Below are 26,423 nucleotides of genomic sequence, written 5' to 3' on the forward strand. Positions count from 1 at the left end.
CTTCAACTAGTCTTGGAGGGACATCATGATTCTCATGGCAGTGATGTTTAATAAACTGATCTTAACGAAAGGGAATGTAATTCGAAGGAGTTAAAAGCTGCTGAGTCGGCTTTGGCATACGTAAAAGAAAGGTGGGCACTGGTGGACTTTAGTTCAGAAAAGAAATGGATCAGGGCCCTGGTTTACTGCCTAGGGCAGAGCGGCCGAGACTGTACTGGGGACCAGTCCTTGTCCATAAAAGTTGTTGCAGGTCATCTGTGTGAAATTATATGACTGTCATACTGAATCTTCACATGCTCAAGTTTGGGCAGAGAGTATCATTTGGAGAATGTGCCAGTAGACAGCAACGTTAATGTCTCTGCTGAAAAAAAAAAAAAAGTTTATCTTCACAGCCATTCATTTTTAGTTGCCAAGGAAACAGCCATTAGAGCCATTTTATATCTGGCTGACAACCCCCATGTTTTCTGATCCTGCTTTTCTCATTTCTCTGGCTTTTCTTTCTTTTTTTGTTGATCTTGCATGTCTGATTTTTATTTCAATGCAAAATGTCTGACAGAAACATAACTTCTACCTGAAACACAAATATAAATTTATTATTTTTGTCTATGAAATTCTCCATTGCTCCTCATATATACGTGCTCAGTTCATAATAAAAATACCTATTTCTAGTTAAAACTCAACCAAACAAAAGGAATAAAGACACACATGAAACAAAATTACAGTTATAGATATTTTTCCTTTTCTGTTGCAATAAAGTGAGTATCAGATTAACATTAGGATATCTCCCTTCTAATGACTCTAATATATGTTCTCATTTATTCTCTTAGTTTGTTCATTTTCAGTCATCGCAGATGGGTTACAAACACAAAACAGGAGTTTGTATTTACTTACTTGCATTTTAAATTAGTCAAATTATATAATTTTTGTGATTGTTTTCATTCATTGAGGTCTTCTTCCAATATTTCTGAAATTTTCTACTTCTTTTTTACTGCTTTAGTGATGATATCTTATGACTTCACACCTGCAGAAAGGGAAAATTAATGTTTCTAAAAATGTCCACTCATTCTGAGTAGCTGAAATACATGAAGGTGCTAAATTCCACCAGCGTGTACTAACTTCAGCTAATACTGCTGTGGCTGGCACTCTAGATTCCAGATTCTCACAAATTCAGTAGATGGAAATCTGAGCCCAAATGTCTCCTTTGATTAAAATAAATATCATGGTATACCTACCTAACTTACAGAGAGAGAGTTAATGAAAATATTATAACATTTGCAAACTATATAATAAATTCAGATTTAAAGTGTTGGGAAAATGCAAAATAATTGTAAGTACTTTGTGTATTTTCTGTAACATAAAATAAAGTTGGGTTAAAACTGATTCAGAATGAGACCGTACACACCAGAAGTTAATTATTACACATGAATATTATTTATTCCTAAAATACCCTTAAAATTCCTTAAAAAATAACCTTGTTAAGAGTAAGGAATACTTTTTTTGCCACTAAGCTCTTAAAAGCAAAAGCATGTTCTATTTAGACACATGAAAACAACACTGCAGCATTCCTAGAGAAGAGCCTTGAAAAACACAGCTTTGCTGCATTACAAGTATTCTGACAGTAAATCTGATGGTGTCAGTTCACCGGTGCACACAGCTTTCATCAATTCATATTCATTTGCTTCCCTTTGCTGTCTTTAAATCTAAGCCTTTGTCCTGTCAGAACTGTAAACAGTGCACACATAATTGTGGTTTATGGTATGGGCAGCGGTTGACGGCTCCTCCTCTGGGATGAGTCCCCTCCACCCTGAATTGTAGGACAGCAAGAAGCTGCCATGAGAGTCAGAGCAATGATTTATTCTACAGCATCCTCAAGACCAAACCCCCTGGCTGCCTGCACAGCCTCATCCCCTCAGGGGATGTTGGAAGGAAAACCTCTGAATCGCTGTCTGTCTCTGCAGGCAGGACAGCCCCTGAGAGAGCCACAGATGAGAGCGATCCCTGTTCCCTGTTGCCACAGAAAATGCCGTCCCAGCAGCAGGAGCGATGAGCTCCTGGAGGACACAGGCATGGGCGATGGGCATGTCCCCTCTGACCATCACTAACTGCTCACACGGACACCGCTCAGCACCCGTGCATCCCAGCCCTGACATTGCCAAACCCCCACTGTGCACCCAGCTGGCCAGCTCTGTGCACCTGGGGGGGTGCTGGTTAAACCATAACAGGGTGCATCTCTCACCACTGTCTCCCTTCTCCTCCCAACCAGCAAACACTGTCCTGTTGGCTTTTGGCACCATATTTGAGCAGCCAGCAGTGCTGCCCACAATGCATGAAAAGGGTGGGAGGCAGAGGGCAAAGTCTCCTTCCTCCTTCACGCACTCTGCTTTGGCCCCCTGGTTTCACACCTTCTCTGTCCTTCCCTTTCTGTCTCACTCCTGTGGTGGGGGACACCACAGTGCCGGTGCGCTGCAGGAGAAAGCCGGGGTATCGCTCCACACAACCTGCTCCCAGCCAGATGGGTATCTAGTGCAGCCTGATCCCTGAGTGTAGATCAGTCCACGCTCCTGGGGATGGCACGGCATTTCTTTAGGACAGGTACCACTGCATCCGCACAACCTCCTTCCTCCCCGTCTTGCTTTCAGCCAAGCCCTACCCACTGCACCAAACCTCTTTCCTCCCAGCTACGGATATGGGTATGACCCAGGCACCTCCTCTCTTCTTGCCCCATCTCTTTTTCCTACAGCACAGTAGCAGAAAATGATCCAAGTCACACACATGGCCTGCATGGATGGGGCCAAGGTGCTGCAGGTGACAACATCCTCACGGGGACAGCCCTCAGGAGCTATTAAGTGGAGCTGCATAGATGTGGCTGAGGACCAGTATGAGACAGGTTGGCATGCTGTTTGAATAAAGCTACATTGCTTCCAGTTCCAGACTAATTCTACTTATTTATAACACAGTAACAACAGATATTGCCACTCCTGAAAAGTGTAGAAGTTTCAAAAAAACCAAACCTGAACATTAGGCAGGAGGCTTCTCTTGTCTGAAACTGTATCTCTAAATAGCTGAACTTGAAAGAGAGGAAGCCTGGAGAACTGTGTTGTATCAGCCTGTGCTCAATATGCTAAGGTACCGGGAGTGAATAGCAAAGATTTTTTTCAAATTCAGAGTGATTCCTGATATCAAAAGTAAACAGAAATTAAAAGGAAAAAAGAAAGTTAACAAAAACCTATGCAATTAAGTTATCCTAGAGCTCAAATTCTTCAAAAATAACCAAAACCATCTGCAAGTGATCTTGATAGTTCTATTCCTATGTTTGCATATATATATATAGCCCATTCAGATAAAGAAAGATATGTTTAATGCACTTAACATGTTTAGGAGGTTTCAGTCTATTTAGAAGAGGAGATTAACTGCAGAAAGGTATTGCAAAAAAATAAATTAGTGTTCATCTTAAGGGTAAAAACGAATTTCAGAAGAGAGGTTTTTAAACAAAGAGAAAGTGAAACTATCAAAAAAATAGCATGTGATTTAAAGCTGAAAATCCATTTTCATACTTCTTCTGGAGGCAACTGAGCCTTTTGATTAACAGCTTATATTGAAGTGGATTCAAAAAGGGCAACTGAACGCACTATCACCTCTTGCACTATACTTACCTTATCTAGTACACCTTCCTGCCTTGAGGGTTGGGAAACCCACGCCATTTGTGAATCATCTCCTAATTCCCCATAATTTTCAACCTGGCTCTGAACCACAGAGTGAAGAGCTGAACCAAGAGCATGAGCAGACTGATGGGCAGCTGTAGCGGGCGGGAAAAAAAAGATGGAACACTCTGCTCACATGTATGAACCCAGAACAATTGAATACCTACAAAAACAACTCTGGGCAAGAGATGATTAATACCAGCTAATTTCCTCCAATAGCTGTGCCAGCAGGAGTTCTTGTAGATGGCCTTCGGATGCAGTTTCATGTTACACTTAATCCAACCTAACTGTGAGCCGCAAGAAAAAGAGGAGGTAATATTCCCCCTTTCCCAGCACAAGCTGTTGCTACCTTTGTTTAGGAATGGGAACATGACTGCCCCTTTCCTTCTCAGCCTGCAGTTACGTTAGAGTTACTAAAACTTGCTCTTTTGGCCTTTGAAAGCAAGTACGCAGTCAAGGATTTGTGCCTATTTGCCAGCTCTTTCGGAATACAACATTTTTTCTCAGTTGTTGTCTGTGCAGTTTTATAAAATGAGGCAGTGGAAAAGACAAGTTCTTACAGTTTAGAGTGTACAGACTTTTACCATTTGAGTTATTTTACCAGGAGAAAAACAATAAAAGAACGTGCACAGTGGCTCCAGGCAGCTTTGGAAAGATCAAAAGCTTCAGGACTACAACTAAAGAAACAAAACTTATTCAATGGAGTTTGACTAACATAGCTAGGATATAAGTTTATACAGCAAAACATACATTGTGGATCTCAATGAAGCTGAGGCCTCTTCTAATTTTGAGTACTATCCTGATCAACACAGCATTTTTTCTTATCTTCTATCTTATCTTTTCACGTTGTTGTCTATAACATTACTGCATGAACAGCTTACTATGATATTAAAATAAACATTTGAAAATTCCTGTACCATTCTTAGTCTCGATTCCTCAGGGAAACTTCTAACATAAATTTATTTTTTTAATATAAAGATATATTTTTGCTGTGCTGATGCGAGCAAAATAGATTACTTTTAAAAAACATTATTATATTGAAACTGGTTCTGCCACTCTTACCTATAGTAATACATTTAAATGTATTTTGAAGTAATCACATACGATACAAAGGAGTGGGAAAAGCGCTCTCCTCCCCTTTGTCTTGCAGCAGCAACATCCTAATAGAAAAGGCTCCGAAAGACCTTGGAGAGTAAAGCATGGAGAGGTCTTGCGGGCTACCACCACATGTGTCATAAGGTTCTCAGAGCACCAGCTGCTGCTTTTATGTTCAAAATGAGGATTATACTTGAATTTGCATCATTACAGCACAAGGGACCAAAGGAGCAATATACAAATAAATAAGCTCTTGCGGATCCATGAGAAACAGGGACTTTATGTATACGCCACTTTCTTATGTAGAGCTGCCAGTGTCCCTTTTTCCTCCTGTTTTTGGTATCGAGGGAGCTCCAGCTGTTGCTGTCAGATGAAAGAATATCCCATGGTGTGAAAGAGGAACTGATGGAAGACACCAGTTCATCTGCTGCCACTTGTTCTCATGGTGGGCTATGGGTTTGGAAGGTGTGCAATTACTTCACAACCTGTGGCTTTTGCTGTCCCAAACAAAACATACCAGGATTCTTCTCCCAGGCCAGGTTGTACCACCAATAACTCTTTCTCTCATGACCACATTTCTATTTCAGCCCACGCTCCACCTCAGCCTTCTGAACTTTGCTGGGTGAAGGCAACATACGATCTAAATAATTTTGATGTGTACAAAATACAAAGCATTAACATTTTCACTAGAGTGTGCCAACTCTGAAGTTGCTCCATGGAGAGATAATGATTCACAAAGAAGCTATTGCTGACCACAAGAAAGATGAAGACATATTTAGTAATTCTACTCAGGAAAAGAATGAAAACACAGCAGAAAATAACCAGAACAGCTTGCATAATATTTAGTCTCCTACGTTGTTTACAGAATTTGCTTAATGATATGTATACAAGAACAAAAATTATCATAGTTTATTCTGTAAATGCCTGTGGGCAATAAATCAAGCAAGTCAAACTATTTAGAAAGGCTCCAAAGTAGAAAAGCCCCCTGAACATGAAACACAGCACAGGGGGAGTCCAAGGGCCTCATTGATCACCCTTCATCATCTTAAAGAGCAAAGAAGAGGCCGATGTCTTTTCCTGCCTCTTCAAAGACCCCCGGCGGGGTCCTTCAAATGCTAGTGGCAATCCCTGAGGTGGTTTTTGAGGTGACGATAATGACTTTCTCATTCATATTTAATTTCCTTGCCCTTTTAAACATCATTACAGTCTGTCCATAACTTCTTTAGATATTCAGACGCATATAAAACATTCAACTGCACACAACCTACTATCTCCTGTGAATTTTTCTCTGATCATTAGGTCAGCAAGGGTTAAGTCTTCTTGACTTCAGTAACTGTGTTCAGCATGGCCAGAAGTATTAACTGTCACAGTGCTTCATTTTGTTCTGTAGAAGACTAGTCATTAAATCAGTTCATTGTTAAGCAAATACGTGAAGCCAATTAAATCTCAACACTTTCACAGTACCTGTACAGGCTGTGGGAAATCCAGAAGAAAAGTGAATCTTCCTTGCAAAACCAATGAATCATTTCACTCACATATGACTTGCGCATTCATAGATGTGAACTTGCACTTTTAAGCTGCAATCAAATGTAGTATTATCAGTCATAATTGTAACCAACACTAAAATTTCAATTAAGACTTTTTGTTTGTTCCTATCATCTCTAAAATGTGGGGGTTTTTTCAGGTGCTACTCTGAACTTTTCCAAAGGGTAAGGGATCTGCTAGTTCCTCTAACCAGGAGACTCCAATAGAGTTGAAAACAAACTCAATTACAGGGTTTCTGTCTTCCAGAATTATTAACACCAGGAACGACACAAGACATCTGCAGCTGACAAATTTAATGTGCCACAGGCTGGATAAGAACTCCAGGAATAATACCTAAGCATCTCCACGCCTGAGGCATATCTGGCCTGTTGGCAGGTGTGCTCCACAGCATATCCCTTGTTGTGGTTCTCTGATTTTTCAGCTCTTTTCTGGTCTGTTCATCTTTCCTTCCAATGGAGACTACAACATGGGGCAGCAAGATAGACAGGGATGGTCTGTACCCAAGTCCTGGACCCAACAGGAAGTCAGGACAGTTTGGGATGTAGATACTGATCCAGGAACTGGGAAGTACTCCCAGCGATGGAAGAAGAAATTTTGAGTCAAGCTAAAAATAACACTTAGCATTCTTATTCCTTGCAATGATGTTTTTACATTATTTCAATTCAGCCTGGGAAACACAAGCTTCTTATTGTCAGCTCACAATAAGGTAAAAAAAGCAGCTTTATTTTTGGATCTGCAACATAATGTACAACACAGAACATAACCTATGATGTAGAACATTGTGAACATGGTGCATTATGTTCCAGGAGATGCTGTTTTTAAAATCACCTGGAGATTAAACGCAGATCTGGCTAATAGGCACATTCATTCAAAAATAATTTCAAGCTGTCTTTGCAACCCTAACAATTCCAAATGCATTAAAAAAAATACATCTTGACGCTAATTATCTTCACTTTGTGATGTTAAAACTGAGCTCTGTAACAGCAGATTACTTCAGAGTCCGGCTACAGACAGAACAGTGCGTGCTTGTTCGCGTCCTTTCCGCATGCTATACCGCACTCCTGAGCCCAGCATGTGCGTCCCCAGTTTGAAGACGCAGCACCCCGCTTCATTTTACAGATGTTAATTAAAGTCCTTGGGTATTAAGCAATCGATTAATATTAATAAATTAATGCGCTTTTCCTCTGCTGGAGCACCTTCCTCAGAGCTGAGCCGGTGAGAAACACGAGTTAAGCACCCAGCACAACTGGCATGAGCTCCATCCCCGGAGACGAAGAGCCCGGGACAGCCGCCCCGCAGCACACCCCGTACGAGGCGGGCCCGGCACCGTCCCCTCGCACGCTGAGGCGCCGCGAGCCCGCGGCCTGATGGGGCCGGGAAGGGAAGGTAAGAGAAGGGAAGGCAGGCGGCGAGGCCTTGGGGCGGAAGCGGCCTCTTGCGGACGGGGAGCGGCAAGCGGCCTGGGGCGGGCCGGCCCGGCCCCACCGCCCGCGGGCCGGCCCCGGCGGGGCGGGGCTGGCGCGGAGCGGGCCGGAGCAGTGCCCCCAGGCAGCCGCCACTTCTGCAGCTGCCGGAAGCGCCCCCCCTCGCGCGGAAGTGACGGCTCGTGCCCCACCCCCTCGCTCCCTCCCTCCCTCCCCCTCCCGGCGGCGGCGGCTCCAGAGCCGGGCGCGGCTGGCGGCGGCCCGAGGCGCGGCCGGGCGTGATCATGGCGGACGGCGTGGACCACATCGACATCTACGCCGATGTGGGCGAGGAATTCAACCAGGTACGCGCGGCCGACGGGTACGGCGCGGCGCGGCCCGGCCCCTCCCCTCCTTTCCCTTCCCTCGCCCGCTTTCGCCGCCGCGCCGCCTGCAGGGCCCTCAGCGCGGCGGCCGGGCCGCGCCGCCGCCGCCGCCATTGTTCGGCTGGCTCCGCCGCCAGGCTTTCCCGCCGCCGCCGAGTGCGCGCATCTGCTCCCTCCGCTCGGTGGGACGGAGATGGGGCGGGGAGAGGCCGCGCCTCGGGCCCGGCCCAGCCCGCGGGGGGCTATCGGGGCCCGGCTTGGCGGGGAGCGCCGCGCCGCTCGGCCGCGGTTTTTGAGGGGAGGCTGCTGGCGGGAGAGGCCACGGTGCGCCGGGATTGAGCGCTTTTCCTCTCTGTTTTGTGAAGTGCCCGCGCAGGAGCGGCTCCAGATCCCTCTCCCGCCCCGGCGCGGAGGAGGCCGTAGGGGACGGGACCCTCCCGGATGCGGTGGGGAGAGCAGCAGCTCCTTCCCGGCCGTGGCGGCGGAGGGGAAATAGTGCCATTGTTCGCAGATGAATAAAAAAGCCGCCGAGCGGCAGCAGTTTCTCGTCCGCTCTTTGCGGGGGAGGCAGAACTAGTGCAGCTTTATTCTGCAGCACTGGAGAAACTATCTTCCTTTTTATTTAATTTTTTTTCTTTAATTCGTTATTCTTGTCGTTAAAAAAGTCACACAGCTGTTCTTTAGAGCAGGAGCTCTCTTTTGGTGAGGAAGTGTGAACGGAATAAACAGAACTTCCCTGAATTACAAGTAGTCCGCTGCTCTAGTTCTTTTTTTACCCCTCATCTTTCCCAAAAATCCGTGTGCCTACTTTCCTACCGAAACCTGATGTTCACATCGGTTTTGTGTGCCATCTGGCCTGTTCGTGAGTCGCACTTTTCCAGGTTGTGTTGCCCCAGATTGCATTGTTCCTGCCCCAGAACATAAATAACCGAGAACAACTGCACTTTCACATATTTACTGGGCTTACTGAGTGATGCCCAATTGTACGCCTGCCTGCCCTACAGAGGACTAGGAAATAGGTAATAGGTTATAGAAGTCACAGTTATTTGGATCGCATCTTATAACTGTCCCAGGAAACTTTAATTCTTTATATATTTGTTGATAAAGTAATTCAGGAGATTAGTAATCTCATAAAGGTAGACTATAAAAGAATGCCATACCAGATAGCAGATGATGGAGAGGACTGATGTGCTCTTAGTTTGTCTACATGTGAAGGTTTCTCCTTTGCAGTTGAAGACCCGTTGCATGAATTTAAATGGGAGTGAAGCCTAGCACAATTACTATTTAGCATAAGAGTATGTCTCTTTAGTTTCTTTAATAACTTGGTTTTGTCTTAATCAGTTCCAGGTAAAAAACTGATAACAAATCAAGGTTCTCAGAAAAAACTTAATTTGAATCCAGTAGTGCTTGTATAGATTCATGTGTGCAGAAGCCCTCAGCATAGAGTAGTTTTGTGCTGTGAGTATAGTGCAGACAGGTACTGCCAGAACAAAAGTGATGGAGTTTCACTCACACGGTCCTGGTCTACTCAGGTTATGGTTAATATTGATATTCCCAATAGCCATTGTGCAAGGAAGGGTAGTGGTACAGATGAGAGTCTTGTGAATTTGGTTTAGATTATTCCAGGAGACCCTTTTGCTCTTTTTGCTGTATTCACTCCAGTTGCTCTCCTACTGGGGCTGTGTTTCTGCAGTCTGCTTCCTCAGTTTGTGAACCTTGCAAAGTGTAGGGCAGAAAAGTGAGAAGAGGCTTGTGCCCCTGTTCCCTCAGCTTGGCTTTGGTTTGGGTTTGTTTTTTTTTTTTCTTCAAAATTTTGCTGTTCGTTCTTTTCCAAGTTCCATTTTTGGTGACTTTCACTTTGTCTCAGGACCTGCTCAGTTGAACTATATTACTTTAAAATTGAAAGTTTTACTGGGAGAGATTGACACCTCTGCACTTCCCCATTTCCTTCTGTCAGGTACAAAAGAAGGCTGGTTGTTACTCTCTACAGTATTATGTGAAGAAGGTCTAGAAGCTTCTATTCATGAATACTGTTTCTGATTTGAAGCTGACAACTTAAATTGATAAGAAGGGACATGGTTTTGCATATTTGTGGATGGTTGAGGATGACAGTTGAGAAAATGCTGTAGGGAGAAAGTGATTTGCATTATTAATTTGTTTATGTAGCAGACATTTTACGGAACACCATATTGGTAAGGAAAATTTGCTTTCTGTGTAAAGCAATAAACTATTGGTTTTGGATTGTGTTCTGCTACGTTAATTTGACTTACCAATATTTGTTTCAGTTGCACTGTAAGAACCCTTTCCACTAGTTTTGCCAGTGGCAAGGACTGAAGAATATACTGTGTAGCTTTGTCATTCTTCTCCGTAGGTATAAATACAGTTATACTGTAAGCTAGGACAAAACTTTTGTTTGCATCTGTAGCAAATGGGTGATTTAGGACTTGTAGCTGGATGAGCTTCCCTTCATTGTTTTGGGCCTCAAGTACTCATCCTTGAGGCTCTTCAGGGATTTTTTTTTTAATGCCTTTTTCCAGGAGAAGGGGAGTAGGGATGTTCTGCTTGATTAGCGCTAAATGAACCGTAGGTTTTAAAGGTGAAATAAAGACCACAGAGCCATGGGTTTACAAGCTGGCTAAGATGGATGACAACTGAGAACTGTCTCGGGGGGTGTGTTTAGTTTTGGTTGTGATGAGCTGGCTAACTTGAAGTCAGATCTTCTTAGTGAAAATGCATCTTTCCCATTCCATCTGGAGCTCATCAAAACTATGTCTGTCTGTGTTGCCTCTTACCCTTTCATTAACTTAGTGTTCATCATAATCGTATTCTTTCCTTGGGCTTACAGCTTTACTCAATTTGGCTCCCACCAGTTTTGTTTTGTTTTTTTTTAATTGTGCTTTCTTCCCCCCCGTCCGCCCCTTTTTTTTGTGAATGTGGTTGAGTCATTTTTCATTTTGTTCTTCTAAGCTGGCTTCCCCATCCAGCGGTCTTTCATATTTAAAGTCTCATTTTGAGAGAGTCTCATAAATGTAATACTTCCTGCATACATTGCCTGTGACCTGTAAGAAATAGGTATGGCATGGCGTATTTTACTTTGACCATCTCCCTACACGTTATACATCTTGCTCTTCAAGAAAAAGAGATTGCTCACACACGAATTGCATTACCTGCATACAAATAGCTGAGGCTGGCATTCTCTTGATGGCAGAAGACCACAGTAAGATTAGGGGCACTTTAGCAAATACTAGGGTGTGTTTTTGTATACAAAAACCTAGAGTATCAGTGCATGATACTGAAATAATGAGGAGCCCGCGCGTGAGGCAAGCTTGGGTCTGACTCAGGGTTGCCTGCAACTTTGGCCAGCAAACTGAGTTACTTTCTGGGAGTCATCCAGATGTGACCATGCGTTGTCGAGTTCTCTGATGCTCTGATCAGCTTTGCATTTTCCAAGGTTCCCCGCCCCCCCCCCCCATGCATATAATTAAACAATAAAAACCTGTTCTTGTTATACATATGTATATGTATAAAAATCCCAACCAAACAGAGCATACAAAACAATTTAAAGATCTCTTATTTTAATGCTGTGGAAAAAGCACTTGCTTTGTTTATACTCTGAGTACACTTGCATAGTTGTATTGTGGATACGTCTAAACATGCGTGTAGTGTTCCAGTTTGATATTTAAATGATAACAAATTAGAAATGAAAGAGTTTTGACTTTGTATTTTGTAACTGGATAATAAAAGTGATTTAGATGGAGTAAGCAGCAAAGAGGCTAATTACCTGAAAACCTCTGTGGCTACAGATTCTTAGGAATGTGTTAGGTACTCTCTTGACATCTTATCTGTAACAGAGAGAGGAGAATATTTTTTGTGTAATAAATAATAAAAGCTAGCATTTAATGGCCACATAAACCAGGTTATTAAAAACTGCCTTTTTATCAGGAAGACAGTTGTCTCATTATGGGAGGGGATGGACACATTGTGTTATACTAAATTTCTGCTCAGAAGGGCAGAGCTGTCCTGGTTGTAAGAAACATAAGCTGGCAGACCTGCATGTATTATAAAATGTATGTGCAATACCTTATTGCATATGTATTTCGTCAGTTCTGTTGATCTGCTGACAGGGGCCTAGGGAAGAGATAACTTTTGTATATTTGCAAATATCAAACTACAAAGAAAACTTGAGACCATCTCATCTGGTGCCTCTTAGCTTTGTCCTGATGCAAACAGCGATACTACCTACATTTAATTTATACTTTTGACTACTTGTGAATTTTTAGTTACTCTGTTTGACAAGGGATCAGATTGCATAAATTTCAGTGGTGTAGAGTTATAGAGCTGAGAGTGTTTGGGCCTGTAAACGTGCTTGTCCACCGTGGTGGATGTTTCTGCCATAGGCAGTGTGCTATTTTAGAAACATCAAAGGCCTGATGTTTTGTTAAGGTTCCAGTCTGTGTGTTCAGACAGCTAATCGAAATCAGAAAGATTTTTGCTTACCTCTTTAACTTCAGGACCTACAAACTTGTTTTAAAGTGAGTATGCTAACATATATTTAGAGGTTTTGACCACATATGTTGTAACTTGAATGAAACAAGTGAAAAGGGAGAAGCTGAATAATGTGTTTTTTCTTATTTGAATGTTTTTTTCAGAAAAAATAAAAATTTTTTCATGATGTTTTAGTTACATTACTGATTTTTTTTTTTTTTTACATCTTTTGGGAAATGTAATTTAGTGTTCAATTCTTAAATTTAAGAGTTGTGCAGAAAAAGCAAGTCTCAGAGATGTATATACAGTTTGAAGAAATTATATTTAAAAGCCAAACCAAAACAAACAGCTGTTTGCAAAACAGCATTTGTAAAGGGAGTGACCAGTTCTCTGCAACTCAGAGGAGTTTGGCTGCTAAGTTCCAAAAAGAAATAATACACTTAATTTGTCCCTTCTGGACATGACCATGATGTTCCATGTGTTTATGGCTTCCATATTTGAACGTTGCAAAACACTGCAAACAGTAATCAAAATGCAAAATATTGAGGAAGGGCTAGGTAACTGGAAGTGTAACAGCTAGTCTGGCATGAACCTTGGAGAGCATGTCTTTTCAGTACCCTTTTTATTCACCCAGTCCCGCTTAATAGCACAGAATGTGGAATTCCCTGAGTAAATGATTTAGTATTTCAGACTGTGGTCTAGTTAAAACATGGGCTTTGGAAATGCATAGCTACTCTGAGCTTGTTGTAGGGAGGGCCAGAATAACGATGCGGACTTTATTTCTTAGCATGTTTATCTGTAAGATTGTGAATTACTATAATTGAGCAGAAATAATTTCTCTTTGTGCTTGATGGTCTTCTGTTAAGGAAGAGGTGAAAAACAATTTCTAACACAGGCAGCGCATTTGTTGAAATAGCTGAGACTAGAGAAGTAATGCTTCCTGTATGTTTTTTCTTAATCATATGCATCTGGGAAAGAAGGGTATGTTTAAGTAAGTTTTCATGGTACCCATATGAAGGAGGAAGAGTTGTTGGATCTTGTGCAACAGCCATCGGACACCTCTCTTCCATCTACACTTGCAATTGCTGACTCAGATCTTTCTTAATCACTTAACCACACACCTTGTTGACAGACTGGTAACTGAATTAATTCCATGCTGGCTGCAAAACCAGCACGATGTAAGAAGAGATTATGGTGAGCAACACCAAGTTTTCTGTTGTGTCTTTATTGACTTAAATTAAGGCATTGATGCTATTGGGCACTTTGGGCCCCTCAAAAATTACGGGCAGACTGCGCTGCCCTGATAATTCTCTCCCTCCTTTGTTGGTAACCTAAAGCCTATGTGATAGAAATTTGATCTGTTTCAGAGGAGTTTCTTGCTGCCACAGAAGTGCAGCAGAGCTGTAGTCTGCTTCCTACCCTGGTATTTTGACAATGCTGACCTCAGCCTTCTCGGAGTGATAGGTTAGTGTAGATCTGCTGTAAGACTGGTGGCTGCTTTTTTGGATCTGTCTACCAAGACTGAATTCTGCTTCCCGCAAGTCATCATCCATACACACAGATGACTAGGATTACTGCGCGTTTAGTAGAGGATTTCCTTAATTGCCTTGTGATATCACCCTTAATCTTGCTGTAAGATGTCATGTTTCAGCTTGTCCCAGGCAGTTCTTTGAACCTACTTTCATTAGCTGTGATGATAGGAGGAATCAAACTGAGATGGTGAATTGAACAGACTAGGTGAAAATACGAAACCCTTACTTAATTTAATGATGATAAACTCACCTTAAGAGAGATGAATTTTCTGTTGAAGTTTAGGGTGGATGGGGACAGTGCAGTTTACTGATGATCAAATCTACTTAATTGACAATGCCAAAGCTTACCTTATCTGGTGTGGTAGGTTTTTTTGTTTTTTATTTTTGGTGATACTCTCTTTGTATGAGTAGCAGTTGATAATGTTTTCATATTTTCAAGACATCTGATGATGGTTGTGGATATATTGGGTTTTCAACTGTGATTGCTAGCTTTGCAGCCTGTTTTTTGTGGAATCCAACTTGATTCTCTCTAGTTGCTGTATGTGGTACTTTGGACTATTCTATCTAGGATGCTTGTGTGCGTTTCTAGATACAAATTCACAAGATAGTGGATCCTAAATATCTGATATCAAAATCTGGTGAGGCGGTTTCTGTTCTGGATCAGGGTGGAGGAGTCCAGGAACCCTCCGCAGGCTTTGGAAGTCCAACTTTTGCATGTGGCAAAACAATGTGTGAAAGTCAATATAAAAGCTGAAGGTTAACATTAAACACTGCTAGGCTTCTGACCTTTGCAAGACCACTGTTGTTCACTGACAAGTTACTGCCTTCCTGTCAGAAGACATTTAGATGGTGCACCTCTCACGCGGATTGGGCTGTTCTATCATAAGTGATTGCTAGGGTAGTAAAAAAGGATAGCAGCAGCCCATTGTGGAATTGATGACCATTGAATATGATGAGTGACAGTATATAAGATGAAAAATGGCAAGTATCAGAATAAGTCTTTGTTTTAAAAATAGTTCTTAAGGCAATCACCCAGCTTCATATTTGGAATTAAGCTTTGCGTATTTTTGTGAAGGAGATTATTATCATTTACAGTCAACATGTTTTACCTTTCTCTTAACTGTCTGTCTTCTGTGATGACAGTACAGCTCTCTCTGAAATAAAAAGTAGCACATCAGCAGACCGAGGCAGTTGGTGCTCAGGCCCCTCCGTCTACCTAACACGCTGTCTGCATGGTCAACTTCAGACTAAACTTAGTCTGGCCTTTTGGACTAAAAATTCCTACCACACTTAGGATGCAAAGCTGTCTGAAGGACCACTGATTGATCTTGACCCATCTGTTCCCATTTAGCTGGTAGAATGCAATTGTTGAGCACATGAAGCAGAGCTGCTGGAAAGAAACTCTGATTTCCATTCCCTCTGAAAGGAATCTAGTTCACTTGGCCAGAACTGTGCTGTAACCTGTACCAACCCAAGGGAGAAGGGAGCGATTCACTCCAAAACCTCACGATGCTTTTCTGAACCAAAATGTTCCAGAGGCGGCTGTGACGCTGTAGAATAATCCCTCTGTAGCCCATGAATAAATAAATGTATAATAAATACAAACCCTTGGGTTTATTAAATTTAATGAAGCAAACCAGAATTCTGTCCCTGTCTGGCCCTTCTGTGAATGAGGAGATTAAAAATCATGTTAGGAATGCAGTACAAATCTGAAAGCTAGAATGTTGTGTTTGTCAGTAGGGCTGCTCTTGAAGCTTGATCTGTTCACTCTACTAAATGTTTTGATGGAAAAAAGATTTGTGTGAGAGTGGATGTTAGCCTCTTTGCACGTTACTCATATTTGCTTGTTTCTCTAGTTCTGGGAGTAGGGCTTGTAGGATTTTTGTCCTTGTAATATAAACAGAAATCCAAAAATATTGCAAAACAGTGTCTGGAAGTCTTTTTGTGGATTTTTGCCCCCCAGTGTCAGTTTAGAATATAATAGAAGTCATAAGAACTTTGCATACTTCAACGTGGCTGAAACTGGGGGTTAGCTTTTCAGCAGGGACGTTGCGTAGGTGTTGGATCAGACTGACCATGTCTGTGGAACGTGGCAGCTGTTGCAGTGCTTTGTTTCAAGTAAATTTTACGAGTGTTTAATGTTAAATATAATCAAGGTGTCTTTTGTATTTTAGGAAGCTGAATATGGTGGACATGATCAGATTGATTTATATGATGATGTAATTTCTCCATCTGCAAATAATGGAGATGCCCCAGAAGATCGTGATTACATGGATTCTCTCCCACCATCTGTTGGGGATGATGTAGGTAAAGGAGCTGCACCAAATGTTGTCTATACGTATACTGGAAAAAGAATTGCCTTGTACATTGGAAATCTTACTTGGGTAAGTATCTTATTACCGTTGAGGTGGTAGCCAGGAGTTTTAAAATTATGAACGTAGTTCTTTGTAAATATTTTGGCTTTAAATTTGTTTTATATGAAATATTAAGAGTACAGCAAAGCAAGTGGATTTTGGTTGGATTTTTTTTCTTTTACCTGAAATTTAGTAAGCCTGTCTGGAGCTGTCTTGATGTCCAAAAAATTGATGAAATCTTCAGTAAATATGAACTTTAAAGTTTTGTCTTGTGTTTTAAGTGTTATGAAGGGATATTTGTGCTACCACCTTATTAAGATTTTTCAGAGAACTGAATGAAAGAGGAGAACAAGCTTAAACTATCAAATTATGCCTGCAGATACTTTATGGCTACTGAATGAACCTATTTTTTTTAGTAGAATCATAGAATGGTTTAGGTTGGAAAAGACTTTTAAGACCATCAAGTCCAACTGTAAACCTAGCACTGCCAAGTCCACCACTAAACCATGTCCCAAAGCACCACATCTACAAGTCTTAAATACCTCCAGGGATGGTGACTCAACCACTTCCCTGGGCAGCCTGTTCCAGTGCTTGGCAACCCTTTCAGTGAAGAAATTTTTCCTAATATCCAATCTAAACCTCCCCTGGCACAACTTGAGGCCATTTCCTCTTGTCATATCACCTGTTCCTTGGGAAAAGAGACCAACCCCCACCTGGCTACAACCTCCTTTCAGGTAGTTGTAGAGAGCAATAAGGTCTCCCCTCAGCCTCCTTTTCTCCAGACCAAACAACCCCAGTTCCCTCAGCCACTCCTCATCAGACTTGTGCCCTAGACCCTTGACCAGCTTCGTTGCCCTTCTTTGGACACACTCCAGCACCTCAGTGTCCTTCTTGTAGTGAGGGGCCCAAAACTGAACAGAATACTTGAGGTGTGGCCTCACCAGTGCTGAGTACAGGGGGACGATCCTGTCACTGGTCCTGTTTCTGATACAAAACTATTTCTGATAGTAAACCCTTGCTGAAGTTTTTAGTTTAAAAAGGAACTGGAAGATTGTGTGGGATTTTCTTGTAATTACTTTTCACCTTTTTCCAAGGCCTTTTTCCACTTCCCTTTTTCCAGGGCAGTGACTCTTGCGATAAAATGGTTTTCAGGTATTTGCCTTGAGGTTTATTTCTGTAGTCCTGGGAGTAACGGGCTTGGGATAACTCACTGAACTGCAATTGCCCTCGAGACAGTTACTTTTGTTAGAATTAAAGCATTTTAAAGTCAACTGCAGTTAAACAAACAAAGTGCAAGAGCTGGTCAGTAGCTGAATTAGCTGGAGTTCGTATCTCTTTACCTGAAATAAAGTTCTTCCAACCCCATGCATGAAAAGTTCTCATTCAAGGTTTTTTCCCCTGAATTTCTTACTAGTGCTAAACTTGGAAAAGAATGCTTTATGGGTGCTTAGGTGTTTTTTTCGTTACTTATCACAGTATCGTAATTTCAGGAGCTAATAGGTGTGTAAAGGAACATTGACTTAACAGTTCTATCATTCTAAAATATATGAATGGAGTCAGTAAAATGCACACGAATTAGCTGAACTCATTCAAGTCAAATGTCACAATTTCTAAAACAGGTGGCCCAGTGTGCAGCAGTTTGTACCTATATTGCTCATTATTTGGCTTCACAAATGAAGTTATCCACAAAAAGTGCATTTATTTACTTTAGCATTGCTATTGTGTTTTTCTTTGTGTTTAGCTCTCAGGAAAGTAATTTGTTGAATTTATGAAAAAAACCTGGATTTTGGAGAGATCACATAAGTAGTTCAGAATCTTGAAAGCCTGCTTTGCACTTCCCATATGAAATTTAAAGAGGTGATGGAGTTACAGAAGTAGAAAGAAAACCATAAGTATTGGTATATTTGTGTATCTTCGGATATGAGTGAAATTGTTAAATGTTACTTAGTAATTAATAGGAAGTTACAGCAAGTAGGTTTGTTTACATGGAAGCAGTTGCTTCTAACCACAGTTTCTGTACTAGTTTCACTTTTTTGTCTGTAAATCCTGCTGGTTTTGTGCAAATAATAAACTCATTAGAGTTCTCATAAAGAGCACCTGGTTAATATGGCATTTAAAATTGACTTTTGTGTGGAAAGAATAGAATCAGTGGGAGAAAAAAGTGGATCGATTGTGGAAAAAGTAACAGCTACTGAAATAGTTCAGTTGAAGCCTTGCACTCTCAGAAAACAAAATTTACTCAAATACTTTTTTTTTTTTTTTGGCATACTGTAGCTGGTATACTGTGTGGAGGAGTTGATGCAATGTAGCATATGGGGAAGTGTGTGTATTTTTAAAATTAATTTTCTGAGAACTGTAAAATATAAATGATTGCTCTCCAAAAGTTAGAAAATATTGATAGTCTGAATAAGTATTCCTCTTGACCAATTTCACACACAAAAAAAAAGGGGGGGGGATCAGAAAGCTTAGTTGCCCTTTTCATGGTGTTTTAGATAAGCTTTCATATTTTAATATTAAAAATATTTTTCAGTGGACAACAGATGAAGACTTAACTGAAGCAGTTCATTCATTGGGGGTAAATGATATTTTGGAGATAAAATTTTTTGAAAATCGCGCTAATGGCCAGTCTAAAGGGTAAGAATTTGTTATTTGTTTTTTCTGTAAATGAACTGAAGTTTGGGAGGGTAGAAATGGGGAAAAAGTTTTCAATTTTCATAACTGTCAGTATGTGAACTGATAACCTTTGTTTATCGATATCCAACAATGATTTGGTATATAATTTCATACTAATGACTTAAATTTCAGGCATAAATTTTTATGACGGTATTGTGTTTCTCATTATATTGTGAGTTAAATCTTGTTGGCAATCTTCATTAAGACTCTATTCCTAGATTTCAGTTAGTGTGATGGTGATATTTGTTGTTCCTCATAGCTAAGTACTGTTCCCCCAACCTCCATTATTAAATCTTTCTTTACATGCTTTATTTTCTATTAACTGTTGAAAGTGAGCACTTGAGCCAGGTTTTCACTGGGAACCTAATCTTCCTTGCATGAATGTGCCTTTCTTTCTCCTTAGTAGTAATGAGAACACACTAGGTGCTTAATAATAACTTGATCATATGAATTCATGTATAGTGTATTGATACTCTGCCAAAAAGCTGCCTTTGTTGTGATATTTTTTGATGCATCTTGTACTTGCACTTGTGGTGGTTCTTAGATGTCCTAGAATGAGTTATTGTATCTGTTCTGAAAACTGGACTAAGACCTGTGAGACAGTTTCTGTATTTAGTTTTCAAATATTCTTTTGCTTTTCTTTTCTATAACCTTTTTCATGAGGCATGAGGATATCCAGGAAATGGAAAAAACTGTGATGTAACTTTTTTTTCCCTCTTTTTCTCTCTTTTTCTCTCTCTCTCTCTTTTTCTCTCTCTCTCTCTTTTTCTCTCTCTCTCTCTTTTTCTCTCTCTCTCTCTTTTTCTCTCTCTCTCTCTTTTTCTCTCTCTCTCTCTCTCTCTCTTTCAGGTTTGCCCTTGTGGGTGTGGGATCAGAAGCGTCCTCCAAAAAGTTGATGGATTTATTGCCTAAAAGAGAATTGCATGGGCAGAATCCTGTTGTGACTCCATGTAATAAACAATTTCTGAGTCAGTTTGAAATGCAGTCAAGGAAAAGTAAGCCTTTCTCATGTACTGTCTTAGAGAAATAGAAGTTTATTCCAAAAGCAGTACTGCAGCTTTTCTCTCAGCATCTGATAATTTCTACATGGTTTAAAATAGCTATAAAGTACTTCCAGTAAGTTGCAGCTTTGGTTAAAGGTGTTCCTCTTAAAAATAAAAGTAGAAATTAAAAAAAAAAAAAATCACTTAATATACTGAAGATCTGTTGTTTTGGCAAGAGAGCACTTACTGAAAGAAGGTTGCAGCTTTGTGAAACTTGTCTTAGAGTTGGAGAAGCTTTCTCATTTTCTTGTGGATTTAATTTATTGGGTTTTTGTAAAGCACAACAGCATTTGGAAATTTAACATTTGTAGACAAATTGGACTAAATTCTGATGTCTGGATAAGTTGTGCTTATGATAAAACGGGGAAGAAAGATTCTGTCTTGTGCTTTCCTCCAGCACCTTGTCTTCTGATTCCCAGTCCTAATGTGTAAATGTATTCTTTGTGGCCTTGGGCTGCATTAAAGGAAGGATTGACAGTCTCCCTGGATGCTATTCCATTAGTATGGGCATGCTGGAACACCACCATATTTTAGCAAAGCACTTTTTCCTTCCCAAATAGCTTTGGGTTTGGGTACCGAGGAACAAGTTGGTGCTCCTAAGGTCATGCTTTAGTGCTGCGTAAAACTTTAGATCAAGAGTTGAAAAGCTTTGACTTACTTTGATTTATGTAATTATACTTTTGCTTTTCCATTGCAGCCACACAGTCTGGCCAGATGTCTGGGGAAGGTAAAGCTGGTCCCCCAGGAGGAAGCTCACGAGCAGCATTTCCACCTAGTAATAGAGGGCGAGGACGTTTTCCAGGTGCCATTCCAGGTGGAGACAGATTCCCTGGACCAGCAGGGCCAGGAGGGCCACCACCACCTTTCCCAGGTAAAATAGTTCAGTTTCATTTGTTTTCTTGTATTAGTGTGGCATACTTATTTTGGGGAATTGTAAAGATAAGGCAATTGAGTAATGTGCTATAATCAGTGTTCACAGCTGGATTGTAGAATTTGACAATATTTCTTTGTTGATATTCAAACAGGGAGTTGTATGTCCTAAATTTCATAGCAATATAATAACATTTTTAGAGACATTCTTTATAATGCATCAATGTATATATTTTTAAAGTATGAAAAAATTAAGATAGATCATGTTAGCGAGTAGACATCTTTAGTGCAGTGTAGTTCAGATTTTCTAGTTTGCTACGTGGGATGAGAATGCCTTTGTTGCAGAGCATAAAGTAACTGTTCCTTATTGCATTACAATTTTGCACATCATCAGAGATTCAGGTTTGATTCATGCCCGCTAACAGGTCAGTTAGTTGCCAGTTAGAATACCACAAATTTGAAGAGCAGGTGTTCATGTTTATTCAGGTATCTGATAGGGGAGAAATCTCTGTTAAACAATCAGACTTGCATTGCAGTGAAGTTATCATTTCAGCTTAAGTATTTTTAATAAATGTCACTCGCTATTAGATTGTTCACTAACAGTCAAAGGGTCATGGTCAAATGGAAAAACCACTAGTGAGGACCTTAAAGTAGATTTGGATACTGCGTTTACCTTACCTTCTCCAAAATAGCTTTTCCCATATTTCTAGTATCTTATGCCCCACATGAAAGACTAGCTGCAGGTGTAAGTAGGATGCAATGTTTTCTAGTTTTTGTAAGCTTTTGGGGGGGTTTGGTAACAATAACAGGTGATTAAGTGATTTGGGGTGGAGGGTGGGTTGTCAATTTTCGAGTTGTTGTTCTCTTTAGATATGGATAGTCAAGGAACTGTTTAAATTTTCTAAGCTATTAGACCCAAAGTGGGAGCTTGCATGTCTTGTGTAAGTTGCAACTTGTTCTGTGAAGGTTGTTTTGGGTTTTTTTTTGTTGTGTTTTGGATGGATTTTTTTGGTGTGGGGTTTTTTTTAAAGATAAGAATTTTAATTATTTTGCTAAGTCTTTTATTTCTTTATATTTATTAACTCAGTTTTATTTATTTATTTATTTTTATTTTAGCTGGACAAACTCCCCCACGTCCACCTTTAGGTCCTCCTGGCCCACCAGGCCCACCAGGCCCTCCACCTCCTGGTCAGGTCCTCCCACCTCCATTAGCTGGACCTCCTAATCGTGGTGACCGTCCACCACCACCAGTTCTGTTTCCAGGACAACCTTTTGGTCAGCCTCCACTTGGGCCACTTCCTCCAGGCCCTCCACCACCAGTACCAGGCTACGGGCCACCACCAGGTCCGCCACCACCTCAGCAGGGTCCACCTCCACCTCCGGGTCCATTTCCCCCTCGTCCGCCTGGCCCTCTTGGGCCACCCCTGACTCTTGCTCCTCCTCCACATCTCCCTGGGCCACCTCCAGGTGCTCCACCACCTGCACCACATGTGAATCCAGCTTTCTTCCCCCCACCCGCCAATAGCGGCATACCTACTTCAGACAGTCGTGGCCCACCTCCGACAGATCCATATGGCCGACCTCCACCGTATGACAGAGGTGACTATGGGCCACCTGGAAGGTGAGTGCTTTTGGTGTAATGTGCTTGGTAGCAGATTTTACTCCTCTTGTAGGAAGCATTTTATTTTCCTTTTTAATGCAAGTGTTAGAAATGATGAAAAGTAGAGCTGGAAGGGATCCCAACAATCTTCTAATTTGTCCCTTTTCACTTCTCTCAGTGAAATATCTCTCAGAAACATGTTTGTAGCAGTGAGAAAATCCTGAAATGCAACATCAGTAATCTCACTCTGAACTGTTTGTCTTCACTGTTTGTATTTGGCAGTGTCATCATTCCATGTGTTCTACATGCAAACTTACATATCACTTCTCATGCAGCAGCTTCTGATTGTGCTTCTGTCTTAACTTGAAATTCTGACTTGTACCTTTATCATCGTGCTTTGCAAGCTGTCTTAGAATGCTCTGGAGTTCTCCTTTTTGAATATGTGTGTATGTTGAGTACAGTGCCACACCAAGCTCATTCCATTTTCATCTTTCAGCAGCTCTGCTTGTCCCTTTTTTTTTTCTTCAGGACTCAATTCAAAGTTAGTCTTTGTCTCAAAAGCCAGGCGTGAATTTACTGCAAGACTTACATCTTCCTTTTCTGTCAAGATGCTTCTGCTCATTTGGTGCAATCTTGTGTTTGTAGCAGTGGCTTTTCCTCTGGTTAATCCTACCTGGGACTGTTTTTGAGTCTCTCTGACTTGACTTGTCAAGCTTTTCACATCTTGTTTGAAACATCTTTTTCATCTTTGCTTTCAAGCATCTCTGTCTTGCTGCTGTTTCTTGATTTTCACCATATTTGTATTGGTCGCAGAAAATTTTGGGATTAATTGTAAGAAAGATCCTTAACATAGTTACATTTGGATTTTTCAGTTGTGATTTTACTGCTAGCATGAGACACTTCTCTTGCTTAAAATGTTTTCTGCAAAGACACTTTGTTTTGATTCTTCTTTTATCACAAATTTTAAAAAAGCCCCACGCATCTGTACATACTATGTTCATACAGAAACTATAGAAATTCAAGCATTTGGCTTAATTGCCTGAAATATAATAAAACGATAAGGTGTTGGTTGTTTTTTGATGGACAAAGTCATCAGTTGTCTGCAGTTTATAGAATGTCTGGGGAGGGAAGGAGTGGGAATAGGACAGTTTAACTTACTGTCCAGTATTTTCATTAATAATGTTAAAACTATCATCCATAACTATTTAAATTGTCATTAATTATATATCATAGGCGTTTCACTGGAAATAACATGTCCATAAGAGAAAAATTACATATTCCATTCTATGGGAGGCACACGAAAAATAATACTCAAAACTCAGGGAGGTATGAATTTTTAGACATTTCCTCTTATGCTAAACTGGCTATAGGATCTTGTTCCACTTCTTGCAATTAAGAGGATAGCATTGCTTATTGTTCTGCATTTTCTTTCTACCAGAAGAACTAACACTGTTCTAGACAAATCAAGCAGTGGGCCAGTTTAACAGTCTCAACATTTGTCTCTAACACATTTCTCCAAATTTTCTATATGATACAGAGACTGGCTAATAGGACACTGCAAAACTTTTAGGAAAATTTATGTATAGGTTAACTTCTGTTACTTTGGAAACCCTATATAGGTAGCTAATAATTAAAGTGAAAAAACGTAATGAGTACAAGGATTCTGCTTTATTGCTTCCTCCTTACTGTGACCGGTTTGGAGATCAAATTGGAGTACTTTGAACGTGACCAGAAATAAAAAAACAAAATTAGCTGTAAAATGTTGAAGTATCATTCAGAAAATTGAGTGTTTTAAAGATGATAGACTCTATTTGCTTTTCATAAGTTATAGCATTCTGGTCTTAGTTAAGATCTGGGAAACAGGATCATATAGTTCTAATTCCAGTATTGTTATAAAAATGATCTCTAATTTTGCTCAAAGTCGCATTGCCTATGTACATGCATTTCCACATCCATTCAATTGGGATAATATCTACTTACATACCTTCAAGGATTTTATGAAAATTATAAATATTTGTAAAGCACAATATTAAGTGCTGCTGAATCTTCAAAATAGATGGGATGAACAAGAATAAGTCTATTTATACAGCAATGTCTTAATTGTTTTTTTACCTTTTTTTCTTTTTTTTCTTTTTTCTTTTTTTTTTTTTTTTAGCTTTCAGGATTTTATACTGTAACATGGTCCCTAACAAAAACCAAAACCAAACCCAGATCCTGCTTTCTTTTCTGTTTGTCACTTTGCTTAAAGTTGCAAACTTGGATTGTTAAAACTGCAATGATATCTTCTTAAGTTTTTCTTAACCTTTTAAATACTAGTTTTATTGCTTGCAGAGAAATGGATGCTGCAAGGACACCTCTAAGTGAAGCGGAATTTGAAGAAATCATGAATAGAAATAGGGCGATCTCAAGCAGTGCCATTTCGAGAGCTGTATCAGATGCCAGTGCTGGTTAGTAAAACTCAGTTAATGCGTTTGCTATTCTACCCAGCTGAAAAGTTTTTAAAGTTTTTTTCTATTAGGAAACTGGCAGTCCTGAAGCCACATTTTCCTAATAGGAGGTTGAATTTAGGTACAACCTATGACTGATTTTGTACTGTGCTCCAATTAGTTTCTGAGAATTCCTTCTGAGTACTGTTCTGGACAGTATTTTAATATTTGGTTCTACAGTAAATGATCTGGATGGCTGTTGAAGAGAAGATACTCAAAATGGTAATACTGTTACAGATTAAAAAAAATCTTTGTTTTAATTTGCATCATTTTCTGATCATGATCTTATGTCATTTTTCAGGGGACTATGGAAGTGCTATAGAGACCTTGGTAACTGCAATTTCCTTAATTAAACAGTCCAAAGTATCTGCAGATGATCGCTGTAAAGTACTTATTAGCTCTCTTCAGGACTGCCTTCATGGGATTGAGTCCAAGTCTTATGGTTCTGGATCCAGGTAAAACTTTCCTCTTCCATCCACCCTTACTAATAAAAGGGAAGGTGTAGTGCAGGACTAGTTCACAGAGAAGAAACTAAGTCATGTAAGAAGCTTAGTGATTTGCTGAGTTGCACAAGAAGTATGTGAAAGAACCAAATAGGAGTCTCCCCAACTTAGCTGCCTCTTAATTAACCTTCTTTTCAAAATTGATCTGACTAGCTTAAATTTAACTCTTTGTTTTATGTAGTATCCTTTCCTACGTGGTACTCTTGCAATGTGTAAACTTCAAAATAGAATTACCTCTTAACCAATTAAGACGTCCAGTGCGTAATTTTTATTAGAATTTCCTGTTGAAAAATAAGATCGATGATATTTGCTGGCAATTTTCATTTTGCTTAAAAGTAATTTTCTCCACGCTTGTCACAGTAGAAATACAAGAGTTGGGCAGAATGATTTTGCCTGTTGCCCTTTATCATACAATCTAAAAATCGAGAGTAGGTAGATTTGAAATCCATGGAGTCTTCTGCCTAGTACAAATAAGAGACTGGTATTTCTTTCAAAACTTCAGTAACGCCCCTTTCAGAGTCAGGACGAACACTGAGCTTCTAGTTCATTTGGATACTGTAGCAGTAGTGTAGTTGGCCTTGAATATTAAAAACACAAAGACAGCTGGTTTGTGCACATACTTTCAGTATGCAGATTAGCAGCCATGTTTTAGTGGTCATTTGGGATATGGTGCATTCCCCCAGCTGATTTCAGCCATATTGTCCTCCATTCTGAGCGGGTACTTTTGACTTTTTCTTGATAGGTTAG

The 26,423-nt window shown here is 40.4% G+C and overlaps 1 protein-coding gene and 1 long non-coding RNA gene across 6 annotated transcripts in view; one reads left to right on the top strand and one right to left on the bottom strand.

The window, feature by feature from the left end:
* Positions 1 to 616: 616 nt before the first annotated feature.
* Positions 617 to 7,664, bottom strand: LOC142600613 (uncharacterized). Of its 2 annotated transcripts, XR_012834204.1 has the most exons (4): positions 6,675 to 7,664; positions 6,261 to 6,373; positions 3,654 to 3,796; positions 617 to 1,021 (listed from the first exon to the last, which is right to left on the bottom strand). It is a non-coding gene; the product is annotated as an uncharacterized LOC142600613 (long non-coding RNA). The 2 variants fall into 2 exon arrangements; XR_012834195.1 differs by lacking the exon at positions 6,675 to 7,664 and having other exon boundaries at positions 6,261 to 6,665.
* A 283-nt stretch (positions 7,665 to 7,947) lies between these two features.
* Positions 7,948 to 26,423, top strand: part of CPSF6 (cleavage and polyadenylation specific factor 6) — a 31,461-nt gene continuing 12,985 nt past the window's right edge. For 2 of the 4 annotated variants that reach the window (XM_075746445.1, XM_075746456.1), the window contains exons 1-9: positions 7,948 to 8,109; positions 16,322 to 16,531; positions 19,032 to 19,135; positions 20,024 to 20,169; positions 20,915 to 21,088; positions 22,204 to 22,708; positions 23,921 to 24,013; positions 25,019 to 25,134; positions 25,475 to 25,628. In XM_075746445.1, the coding sequence (XP_075602560.1) occupies positions 8,050 to 8,109; positions 16,322 to 16,531; positions 19,032 to 19,135; positions 20,024 to 20,169; positions 20,915 to 21,088; positions 22,204 to 22,708; positions 23,921 to 24,013; positions 25,019 to 25,134; positions 25,475 to 25,628 (1,562 nt within the window). In that variant the 5' untranslated portion in view covers positions 7,948 to 8,049. The remainder of the gene's footprint in view (positions 8,110 to 16,321; positions 16,532 to 19,031; positions 19,136 to 20,023; positions 20,170 to 20,914; positions 21,089 to 22,203; positions 22,709 to 23,920; positions 24,014 to 25,018; positions 25,135 to 25,474; positions 25,629 to 26,423) is intronic. The other 2 variants (XM_075746468.1, XM_075746479.1) reach the window with 1 other exon arrangement.

The sequence above is a fragment of the Balearica regulorum genome, chromosome 1 (genome assembly GCF_011004875.1).
Source record: "Balearica regulorum gibbericeps isolate bBalReg1 chromosome 1, bBalReg1.pri, whole genome shotgun sequence".
Taxonomy (NCBI): domain Eukaryota; kingdom Metazoa; phylum Chordata; class Aves; order Gruiformes; family Gruidae; genus Balearica; species Balearica regulorum.